Below are 12,282 nucleotides of genomic sequence, written 5' to 3' on the forward strand. Positions count from 1 at the left end.
AAAATGAATAGCTACTTTTAAGCGGTGCTATTTTATATTTATTTGTAATTTATAAAAAATATTTATAATTTATAAATGAGAAAAGTTATCACAAAAAGATACTGAAATATTTAAGAAGAAAAACAAAAAACGTCCATTTGTCTGTATTGCATACCCTTATTCAAAAAACATGTATATAAACAACTTGTAAAAGATTTCTGTGAAAGTCCAGACATGGAAAATGATGTATGAGAAGCATTTTCAAATTAGCATTTCTGAAGGGTCTTTTTTTATTTCTGGTATCCATCTAAGCTAAGTACAAATGACAGTATTTTTATTATGATTTATTTCTGGTTTGACTTGATACTTTTTCTGCATTTGTTGTAAATCAAAGGCCAATGAAAGTGGCCAGACTGTTGATATTTATTGTTGATGTTTACATCAAGAGAGAAAGGCGAGGGAGCAGACATTATTTAGTATTAACTGCTTAAGCAAGGTTTATTTTTGTTGTTGATATTCAAAAGTTAAAACTAATTTTTGCTTTAACCTGAAATAATCCAAGTTGATTAACAAAATAAGGTGGTGGTTTGTTTGGACCCTAGTCAACAATACCGTTTTTCATAGAGCACGATCACTCTATGAGGATTTTATTGACAGTTGATTACTGGGATAATACAAAGTTTGATTTTAAGAGAACTGAATCTGTTGAGTTTTATCCTTTTTAATGATTATTTGAAGTAAGATCGTGTTTGCCTCTGAAAATATACATTGTTGGAGGATAACATCAACATCACTATATGTGCTTTATACAGAAAGGATCATCTTTCCACTAGGATCTGGGACCCAGTTTGTGTTGCTAGTAAGTGCATCCCGAGTCATCTCTCTTGATTTGATTTAAAAATACAAGTTTCTTCAATTACACTTTCAAGAGAAAACTCCTCGACATTAGAGAGCTACAGTTTGGTCCTGCAGAAGAGCTCTCTGCTTTCCCTCCTTCCCGCTGGAAGGCATTCCCTCCAGAACTGGCATTCCCTCCAGAACTGGAGAACAATCAAGCCAACCCAAGGCCAGCTTGGTGGCTTTTAGGAAGGACGGTTGTGAATGTTTAGATTCAGGCTAAGCAAAAATGTAAAAAAATACAGGAGAGACTTTGGGGGCTTTGGATGTCTCTTGTCATCCTTTTCAAACAAAACAAGTTAGTATAACTTAGGTTACCATAGTTAAATGACATGCTTACTTTGAATATTTTGGGCATAGTTTTTAGTTTATTTGCAATATTTTGTTTTTGCTGCACCTCCCATCCGAGTCAGAAGCCTTGGCATCCTTGGCTTGTTCAACTCTGTCAAAATAAGACTCAGACTCTCCTTAAAGAAGAAGGGGTCATTTTTCTCTCCTCCTGGGTGTTGCTGTGTGGTCGAGAAGGAGAAACCCAGGAGGGGACTTTCAAGGACAGAGGTGTTTTTCATTTTATTTTCCCCGTGGCGGATGCCCACACGAAAGCCGCCCCCTTTCCCTCAAGGCGGCGGCGCTGCGGCGCGCGGTGCTGTGGTGGAGGCGGAGGGCTCCCCGCAGCCGTGCCCAGAGCGGCACCTTGTTCGGTGGCAGGGCTGCGATCGGGGCTGCCCCCGTGAAAACTCCTCCACACCAGCTGCAGAGCCACAAATGTCACTTTAGCCTTAGAGCTGCCCTTCGAAATCCTGGCTCCACAGCTTCCCCTTGGTAGGCCTTGCAGCCCTGACTGTAATAGGAAAAGGACTGGGCCTCTACTATACTGTTACTGCCTTGATTTGTATTCTTAAATTGAAAGTTAATGTTCTGACAACTATCCTCTCTGTCTTTTGTTATGGATATATCCTGCATAGCTGCAGGATACTTTTACATCTGAATATGTTTTCATTGTGGCTGAGAGAATCTTCACATTTAAATTCTTACCATGAGTGTCATATTATTACAGCTAGCTAGATTTGATTTCTGCTTATGTACAAAATAGATTTTTTATGAAGTATTGGAAATAATTGTGCATTTAACTTAAAATAAATATTTAATTTAGAATTATCACCTTTAAAAACAGATGCTTCAAAATGAAGTGAACCTCACACAGGGTTTATTATTATTATTACTATTATATTGTGGATTTCACCATTGAAATTGATTGATTTAAGCTTGCTAGAGGTTCAAGTCAGCAAGAGTTAGGATGAGCAATTTGGGCAAACAGAACCAAAGCACATACATAGGATATCTATGCCTGGATCCTCAGATGATGGGCCCTGGCTTAGTTTCATGCAGTCCTCTGAAGGGTAACAGCTTGCATTAGCCAAAGATTTGGTCCTGAGTTGTATATGTTGAAAAAAAAAAAAAGTATGTAGTTGCAATACACAGTGCAGAGGGCATGTATTAAAATATTATAAAATCACCATTTTATTTTAAAATGTCTTCAGGCAGATTAGACAGATTACACTATTAGTGAAGTCAAATTAAGGGCAAGCTCTTCAGTTCAGATAAACAGTGAAAAGTATGAAAAATGCCAAAATGTTTTTCTCACACCTAGAAAACAGCATTGCAGAAGGAGACTTTCAAGAGGAAAAGGTCAAGCTAGATGTCCGTCTCCCTTTGCCAATCTCCACTGATACTAATTTTCTGTTTTCTTAGAAAAATCCACAATCCTCGGTTAATGTAAATGTGTACATACACTGGGGTAAGAAACTGGGTTTAGCTTTGAATTTCTCTCAATCCCTTTTTAGACATATTATTTTGCTACTCATAGTTATTTTTGGGGTGTAGTCTTCTGTGACATTTGGGATGTGACATGGAGATTTTGAGTGTCGAATATGGAATTGTGTGGGCCCTAATGAAACATTAAGTGCAGCCTAAATACATATGTAGAGAGGGCTGAATAAACCCTGAGGTGCAACTAATTTGGTAACAATTCCTTCAGAATAAAAGCATTTGTTTTATTTTTCGTGCCTCAGAATATTATGTTTAAAATTAAGATCAGCAAGATAAATGTTACTTTGCTCAGTATAATTTTTAATGTGAAGTTATTAAACAACCTGTTAAGCATCTTTGTTTTTCAAATATTTAAGTGAATTTCTTATTAATATTGCTTAACATTTAGTTATTGTATTTATACTTTCTGTTAAAAAGAATAGCAAGTGATTAGAAATTGTAGTTATAAATAACAGTCTTCAAATAAATCATCACAGCTTCGATATTTACTTTTTTTTGTTTGTTTCTCTCTGAAATGCAGCTTTAAAAAAAGCCTTGCAGAAGTAACACTTCTTAATTTAATCCTTGCAGCCAGTTGCTCAGTGACACCAGGGGCTCCTGACAGAGCCTCTAACGCAAGCAGTTAGTACAATTTTGTTAGAATTATGCTGTATTTACAGACTTCGACACTGGTGGGTGCTCACATTTTTCCCCTGAGCAAGGAGTGCATCAAGTCAGTTGTGCTCTAGCAGTGAGCTTGGTGCTGTGCAACCTTCGCTTCAATTCCAGCAAACTTAGCCTTTTTATTTTTTTTAAGCAAAGATAGAATATAGAAGTGAAAACAGTTTTTACCTTGCTTGCTGTCGGTTGTGGGGCTTGTGTTGAGCTGCGTCTCAGTTGCAGAGCACCTGCCGTTTTCTTCTGCCGCTAATTGCGTGACAGGTTCATATCGCAATATGGCATCCAGGTCATGAAAAAACTTCATGGTTTTGGTGACATCCCCAGAGTTGTGGGCATATTTAACCGTTCTGTATTCGTACTTCAGGTTTTTATACTTTGCACGGCACTGTTTCCAGTCTCTGCAAACTCCCAACTCCTGCAACCTTTTAGCAATGTAGATAAATATTCCTTTATTCCTCAGGGTGCCATGGAGTTGCTTTCTGATATTTTTCTCTGACCAGACGCTTAGCAAGGCTTTAACCTCCTCCTCAGTCCAATGCTTCCCTGCTCCACTCTCCATGTTGAAAGTGACCTGGAAATGATTCACTATTTCTAGCCAAGATTTTGTTTCCTAGGAAACCAGACGGCTGGTTGTCAGTAAGCTCCAGCGAGATGAAAGGATCTAGTTTTACTGGCTCAAGCTGCCTGAGGGGAGTAACTTGAGAAACTGCCAAATAAGCAGCCTCTGTATTAGAGGCAGACAAATAAAGCAGCTCAGGCACAAATGATTGCTAAGGAGCACGAGCCGCTGCAGTAAGATAAGGCGACCTTCTGCGAGGTGGAAAACGAGCACAGCAGCATCTAGATACATATTGTTTTAACCCTTACTGTGTAGAGTGGTTTTAATACTTAATATTATCACTGCTTTGTAATGAAAGTAAAACAAAAGACTTGTGCTGCCTTGTTTCTTTAAAAGAAAATCCTTGTGCCTGCCCTTTGTGAGGGCTGAGCTGCAGGGACTGAGCTGTGTGGGCATCCGAGCAGCCTCTGCTTCCCACCAGGGACCCGCTCTGCAGTTGCATTGCTGAGACCGTATTGCTGAGACTGCTGACTTAAGTTGCAATACTTCCTACTGTAGTACCAGGAATAATGTACATGCTCTTATTTTTAAATTAACAAATATATATATACACATACAGTTTTAACTCTTAATGTCCATTTCTTATTAGCAAATTAATAAAAAGCTTGCATACTTAAATTGGTAAAACTATATAAGCTTTTATAGTAATGAGCTTGGTTTACTTTCCTTAGCACTGTATTAAAAATCTAATCCAATTACTTGAAAAGGCCTTTCATTCGGGATGTTTGCATCTCTTTCTTCATCCTGGTTGATTTTGATGATTTTCAAAGGAACACTCAATATTTAAATGGAAATCATCTGCAATGTTAAAAAAAAGAACTAAAAGTCGCTGAATGCTGGATATTAACTCTTTAAGTTTTACTACCAAACCCTGTGTTTATAAATGGACACCTTAAACCCATTTATTGAAGAATGTCCTCATCTCTGCAGTTTTTTGCTTGAGGATTATCTGTGTCAGTAACTGCATACATTTGTCCAGATGTGCATGATATGGCTTATTTTGTTTTCTGTAAGCAAATGTTCTTTAGAAATTCGCTTTACTGGGGCTAGTGACCAGTGCAGGGATTCGAGCCTTAGAGAACATTTGCAATGGGAATGTTCAGTGACAGATTAGGCTCTATCATGTAGATTTTTGCACACAGTCTTATTGTTGCTTTGCTTATCCTAAGCAATTCCAGCAATTTCAATTACAGTCAAGTAAGTCTAATGTGTGAACAGAATATTGTTCAAATATTCTAATAATATTCTAAGTGTTTCCTTTTCTAGGAAGAACATCTTTCCCTTTCCACTATTACTGCAAGACAAACTCATCTATTGCTATTTGTGATTTATGCTAAACAATTTAGACAGTCTGGTGTGCAAAAACTTTGTCTATACGAGAGTGAACTCCACTCCATATAGAGTCCAACGAAGCCCATGCGAGTATCACAGCAATAGTGGAGACTACAGCAGCAGTTTTTTAGAAGTAACACCTTACCTTATTCCAGGACGACTTTTAAGGAAGATACAGCAGCCTTCACTGTTACCTACAGAAAATCGTTTTGCCAAACATACATACTTCAAGGATGAGGACTGCGTTGTAAAACTCAGGCACTTCCCTGAAATGATGCTGCTAGTTCTGGTCATGTGTCTACAGGACAGAGCATCATTGGGGAGAACAGGAGTATTCAGCAGACCGGAGGAGCTGTCAGTCTGACGCTGATTTGCCATAAGAACAATATTTCAATTTTTAGTGACTGAATACACCAGATTTTTATGCAAGGGGTCAGAAACTGAGGTGTCCAATACTATATCTAGGTGCTCAGTCAGGTGAATTATCAGAGGGTCCACATATTTTTATAGGTGGAAATGGTTGCTGAAGTGTAAGAACAATCTATTCTCTTAGGCAAAAACATCATTTTTAAAAACAAACAAAAAAACAACAATAGAAATAGAGTGAAAGCCCAGACAACTTTTGCAGCAAAGTGGCTGTTCAGATTAGGCATCTACTGTTATTTTTTGGCCACTGCCTGAGCCAATGCTTTTTAATGGCAAGATTCCCACTGAACTCAGTGTAACATGGACAAGAAACCACACTTTTGATTACAAGCCTGTAAAAGTAAAACAACAAATTAGCTTGCTCTAAAATTTCAAGTTGTAAAAGATAGAAGAAAAATCACCAATCCAAACTAAAATAATGCATTTCGTTTTAAGCATTTCAGTGCTTTATATCAATTGTTTTTTGTCGCCAGGGGCCAAGAGAGTGCTGGAATTGTGACAAGTGATGGAGAGTCTTCCCAGGCATTCAAAGTACACAAGGTAAAATGTAAATATATGTCTTAGAGATGCCCAACTGAGATGCTGAAGATTTGTTTTACCTGGGAAACAGAGCAATTGGAAGGACAGAGGTAACGGTTTTATGGACTATTCCGATTGGGTCATGGTGATAGTATGCAATTCTGTTACTCGCGCAATCTTTTGTTGTAAGAGCACATTTGAAACATATACACCAGTATTGTTCTGCTGTGTGTGCACAGGTACGCAGTGGCAGACAAACAGAAGTATTCGGCCTACTGATGTAATAAGAACTACTGAAAAACTACTTACTAAAGTCATCCTGCACCTACTGTGTTACTCTGGAGAACTGGAAACAGTCACTGCTTCAGCTTGTGCAGAAAGCAAAAATAAAAATAATTGCTGGCTGCGCATATGGATCTGTGACTGATTCTTGTGTTAGTGAGGATCAAGGAAGTGGCAGCTACTTTACCCATAAGTAAAAAATATCTGAATTAGAGTTTGAAGGGAAGTCTGAGAAGGTCACCCATTCTTCCTCAATCTGAAGAGGATGGATCCCAGAGGATACTAAGAGACATATGATGGCCATAGTTCATGTATGTATGTACGTCAAGAAAATGCCCACATAATCTGGAAATACTTACGCTTGTTTTGTGTTAAATGGTAGTCAGGAAAAAATAAGCATCAGCCAGTTTCATTCTGGAAGAGCAAAGGATTGCAAACTGTCAGAAAACACTTGCTTGAGGGCATGTTCTCTGTCCACAGCCAGAAGGCAGCTTGTCTTCATGTTTTGAGGGGTAGGACAGACCTGCTGCTGTTAAAGGAAGAATAATAAAACTGTTGAAATCAGTCCAAGAGTTAAAACTGCTTAGTGGCAGAAGTATGCATATCTATGTAGGACTACTCAATACCTCATGAAAAATTAAGTCTCCCAAAATGTCATGTTTGTCCCTACTTCAGAAACTTCACCCTTCTGTCTGCGTCTTGCAGTCTTTATTCCTCCAGTGGGTTTTGTTTGTTTTTTCATTATAGTACTGCAGTATTTTTCATTCCTGTTCTTGCTTGAGGTTCAGCTTTCCTTAACGTGTGTAAGAAAGTCAACTTCCTCTTAAAGTTGGGATGCTGTCTCTATCACTTCATAAAAAGTAATTCTCAGAATAAACTTCCAGCACATCATGTAGTAGTTTATAATGGTTCCATATTACTGCACTGAGATACTTGGCTGTCATGCTAAGAATTTAGCAATCTGTTTTGCCAATTGAAGGGGGCGAGGAAAGAACCAGACACCAAGGGAAAGAACGGTTGTATCATATCAAGTAAGAAATGAAATGATACATCTAACAAAACAATAAGCTTACTACACGCTTGGTTTTAACAACAAAGTAAGTGAGGTAATGCACCTAACCATTACTATCTGAGAATAGTGATTAAGAAAAAGATACATCACCAATTGCCTAAATACGTTACCACCATCCAGATCTGCAGTCGCAGAGGAGCCCCTGTTGCAGCGAGGATTTAGAGAACCTCCCCGACAACCGGGAGGTCTTACGTGGTGTGTCCATCCATAAGGGAGGTCTCCAAGGTCGCTGCAAGAGGGCCCAGCTTTTATAGAGCCAAATCAGCAAGTCAGAATGTGACCTGGGAAGTTTAGCACATGGATTTGTGTTCCTTTCTCTCGATTGTTACCAGCCTTCGAAAACAGATTGATGGCCTTTGGCAGACTTTGATAGCCTTCGACAAAGAATATCAATCCTTCGTTTTAAACTCTTCAAGTAGGACTCATCAAAATTTGCCTGTCAAGGTGTTTCAGCTAGAATTGTGCAAAAAAATATAATACATTATTGGCATAGCTATATGAGCTCATGATGTAGAAAAACTTAAATCTCTTGTGGACACAACTCTGCCAGTAGGCCAGAGGCTCTGTCTGATTTTTTTTTTCACACTCGGATATGCAGAAAAATCTTTTAAAGTAGCTACTTGCTATATTCTTATATGCACCAGGAAAACAAAAACAAAATAGAACTTTTTTTTTTTTTTTCTTTTCCTCCTGAAGGGAATGGGTCTTATTAACCACGTATTCAATGCAGACAGCCTGAAGAAGCTCTATGTTTCAAATCTTGGGATTGGACACACGAGGTACTCCACCTCCGGAATTTCTGAGCTGCAGAACTGCCAGCCTTTCGTGGTAGAAACCCTTCACGGGAAGATTGCTGTGGCGCACAACGGTGAACTAACAAATGCTGTACGACTTAGAAGAAAGGTTAGTGTCTCCTTGGGGAGGTTCTGGCATCATTCATTTCTGAGTGTGAGGCTACAGTGAGCAATAAATTTGCCGTGACTTACTACAACAGCGCTTGGAGTAGTGAAAGAGCAGCATAATGACAAGAAAACATCTGTTAGGAAAAAAAGTCATGGGGAGGAGAGGCATTTCTTATTTGTACCTATCATAAGAGATAACTTGCCAATCCTCTGGATTGATGGTGACATTCCTCTTGATAAAGTGAGAAAACTAACTTGGCTGTGATGAAGGACAGCTTGGCTTTGAAGCTCTGCTCATGTAGGGGGGCTATCCAAGGAGCAAATCATATATTTAGAGGTACAGGAGATGCCATAATTGTAATTCAATTTTTTTTTTGGTGGAATATTGTCTTTATTTGTATATTTGGCATGTGAAAGTAATCATGAGCACTGTTAGGACATATAACACATAAGGAAACATCAAAACCAGATTTTATAGTGTGTTTGGGAATGTGTCAGAGAACAAAATTAGGACTTAGCAGATGTTTCTTTTTGGAATCTGTTCTGTAATAAGTTCCATCCAAAAACAAGAGGGCAAACATATTCTTGCATTGAAGCAAGGCAGATGTATGACATGCTCAAAGGAATCTAGCCTGCCATTAGTCAGAGCAAGAAGTGTCTTAATGCTTTGGAAAAAAAAAAAAGGGGGCAGTAGAAATGGAGATGGAGAATGAAGAGTCAGTACTATTTAAAAATACGTAATGATTTCTGAAGATAAAAATTAGCAATTGTAATGGGCACTGAACTGAATGGGTCACTATAACTGGCTAGACACACTGTAGATTCTCTTTTAAATATTTAGGTCTAGAGCAACTAGACTGACCAGATCTAGCAAACCTTGCTTTGTGGGAAATAAGGTTTTCTTAGTCCTACTCTGCTTCCTTTCTTTTCGCTCTGTGCCCTGACCACTACTGTGTATTGACATACCTTTTCTCTTTCCATTTCTTCTATAGAAATATTATTGTGTACTTTCTCTTGTATCTTTTAGCTCTCTTGCCAGAACAAGCAGCAGCACAAAGCTGATCAAATGGTCCAAATATTAATTTATGTCCTGAATACTGCTGGTATTGATTTTGTTTTGTGTTTTGATTGTGTGTGAAGCAAAGAAATGGGATGCAAAGGGAGAAACATAGTGCCATACATAGATGACTTTACCAGCTCATTTTTGTTTGTAGGAAGAAGGTTGAGGTATTTCTAGTTTATGATGCTCTTATCACCTGAAACACTCATCTGTCATGTTTTAAAACATTTGTTCATTGCACAAAGGTATTGTTAAACTATGTGCACTGTTATGGGGGATGTCTTTTATGCTGGTAACACTTTTCTTTTGTTTCTTGAAAGCTGATGCGACATGGCGTGGGACTGTCAACCAGTTCTGACAGTGAACTGATCACCCAGCTGCTGGCCTTCACACCTCCTCTGGAAAATGACGATACTGCAGACTGGGTAGCAAGGTGAGGGGGAGAGGTTTTGGAATCAAGAACAGCAACCTCATTTAAGAGTGATACGTACATTTAAATGCACGCAGGCGTTTGTGTGGCGCATGACTGTGTTAACCTATGTCTCATTTCAGAATAAAAAATTTGATGAATGAAACTCCAACTTCGTATTCATTGCTAATTATGCATAAAGACATAATCTATGCAGTACGTGATCCGTATGGGAATCGTCCACTCTGCATTGGTCGCCTTATTCCAGTAGGGGATATGAACGGAAAAGGTAAAATGCACACACACACCCTTTAATATGTAGTTTGTGCTGTAAACCCCTGATATAAGTAAGTACAGTTGCACTTACTGAGATGAAAGAAGAATTTATGAGGCTTAGAAAAGTCAGTTTTGAAATTTCAAAATTAAAAAAATATATATTTTAATGAAAAACAATTTGTAGGAAGCTTGCAAACATTTTTCTGCTTCCAGCAAAAGTGAATCCTGGTTCTCTGATGACAGCCATAATTAGGAAGTGTAATCACATATCTGATGAAAGTATAAGTAAATTCTATCTACTCAGGAAAGCATGGATGAACAAGTCTGGTTTCTTCCTTTCTCCGGTAATCAGATGACTGAAAAGAGCTGGGTCATTGGCAGTGTATTTCTAACTTTCAACCACTCCAGGTCACAGTAACTATGGTAGTGGGACACTATAAAACCACTTTATGGGAAGTAATCCTTGGTGTCTCAGCCTGCAAATATACATTTTTCCCAAAGTGAAATTACACTTTGCTAAATTGTATAAAAAATAAAATAATCTAAGGCCAAATCTCTGTATTGACAAAATTTGCTATTTCAATCACAAGAAAAAATGTGTGGATTCTTTCTCTTCATAAAATATATATATATAAACATATATATATATAACAAAATACATATACATATATAAAAAGATATATGTTAAAGATCTGAGTTAAGAACATAAAGACCAGGGTTTTTTAAGCATACAAACACTCCTAATCTCTTTTACATGATCTGTTATGGCCTGTGCCTGTTTTCCACAAATCCTCCTTACTGAGATTCAATCCATTATCTCTTGCAGTTGAAAGGACACATCCACTGACACATTTAGCATAAGGAAAAGTAAGGAATTTCTTGTCCAGACAGAAGTAATTATTTATATTGAAAGCCACTGAACTAGAGTTAGACTAAGTTTGAAGTAGTACAGAGATGAGAAAGGTAATTATCTGAATTGTCTCTTTTCATGAACAGTGAATATGATGCTGTATTTTTTGAATAATGTTACAGAAACTTTGGAGTGCTAAACCTTCTAGTTAGAAATTGCAACAAGTTGTGCACTCAGCAACCGTAACAACCCAGTTGTGCAGCAGAAGTGCAATGTGTGTAGTGGGAATGGTAGCAAGGATTGTGGAATCTAACTGTAACTGAAATCTTTTATTTCAGGAAAAGATAACTGTGAAACAGAAGGCTGGGTAGTCTCCTCTGAATCCTGTAGCTTTTTATCTATCGGTGCAGAGTAAGTGCCCTGAATCTCAGGTTATCTGAAAGCTCTCCTCAAACAGCAATTAAACATTAAACCTCAAATTGCCAGTGATCCTAATCTATAACAATGCCAAAGATATCAAAAATCTCTGGGGTGTTTGGAGCTTTTTTGTTAGATTTAGTTTCTTTTCGTGGCAGGCTTCATGTAAAAGAAGCTAAAGAATTATGTAATCAAAACATAACAGGAAGATTTAATGGCAGATTTTCTCTGTTGCATTATATCTAATTATTCAAACCCATAATATTTTTGTAGTTAGTCTAGATTATGGTAGAATTGTTATAGTACAAAATATTTTAGCTACAGAAAACGTTTCAGTTCAGCTCACAGGCTCAACTTTGAATATGCTGTCTGACAAGCCAGCTTCCTTATCATAAAAATGTGACAGACCTTTGAAACTACTTTCATGTGGACAAACCCATAGTAGATGGGTAAGATATCATTCACATTAACTCTCTAGCTAAGGGAAGGCACTTTCTCTGGACAAAATAATGTCCTTGGTAGTCTGTGAATGGAAGTCAACTGTGAAATAGAACATAATTAAAATAAGAATGATCATGAGAAAGTCTATTTAATTTTCTAACTGGTTATTTAAAGAAAATACATTTGGATATTACACTAATAAATAAAATTGGATTCTCTTTAAACCAAAAGCAGGGCAAAACTGCGTTAAAACCACAACCACAAGATTAACAGAAATGTAATGCAAAACCAGGAAACAACTGTGATTGTTC

At 37.7% G+C, this 12,282-nt stretch overlaps 2 protein-coding genes across 3 annotated transcripts in view; one reads left to right on the forward strand and one right to left on the reverse strand.

Annotated features, from left to right (window-relative positions):
- The window catches only part of PAICS (phosphoribosylaminoimidazole carboxylase and phosphoribosylaminoimidazolesuccinocarboxamide synthase), a 36,176-nt gene extending 32,130 nt beyond the window's left edge, over window positions 1–4,046 (reverse strand). Inside the window, exon 1 of one of the 2 annotated variants that reach the window (XM_088524686.1) lies at window positions 3,538–4,046. In XM_088524686.1, the coding sequence (XP_088380812.1) occupies window positions 3,538–3,925 (388 nt within the window). In that variant the 5' untranslated portion in view covers window positions 3,926–4,046. The remainder of the gene's footprint in view (window positions 1–3,537) is intronic. The other variant, XM_088524687.1, reaches the window with a different exon arrangement.
- Window positions 1–12,282, forward strand: part of PPAT (phosphoribosyl pyrophosphate amidotransferase) — a 40,574-nt gene that overhangs the window by 23,766 nt on the left and 4,526 nt on the right. The window contains exons 2-6 of the mRNA XM_088524685.1: window positions 6,217–6,283; window positions 8,313–8,519; window positions 9,899–10,011; window positions 10,131–10,276; window positions 11,452–11,524. Coding sequence (XP_088380811.1) covers window positions 6,217–6,283; window positions 8,313–8,519; window positions 9,899–10,011; window positions 10,131–10,276; window positions 11,452–11,524 — 606 coding nt within the window. The remainder of the gene's footprint in view (window positions 1–6,216; window positions 6,284–8,312; window positions 8,520–9,898; window positions 10,012–10,130; window positions 10,277–11,451; window positions 11,525–12,282) is intronic.

This window comes from Tinamus guttatus, unplaced genomic scaffold (assembly GCF_059628265.1).
Source record: "Tinamus guttatus ecotype Peru unplaced genomic scaffold, ASM5962826v1 Tinamus_guttatus_pri_ptg000213l, whole genome shotgun sequence".
In the NCBI taxonomy this organism is placed as follows: domain Eukaryota; kingdom Metazoa; phylum Chordata; class Aves; order Tinamiformes; family Tinamidae; genus Tinamus; species Tinamus guttatus.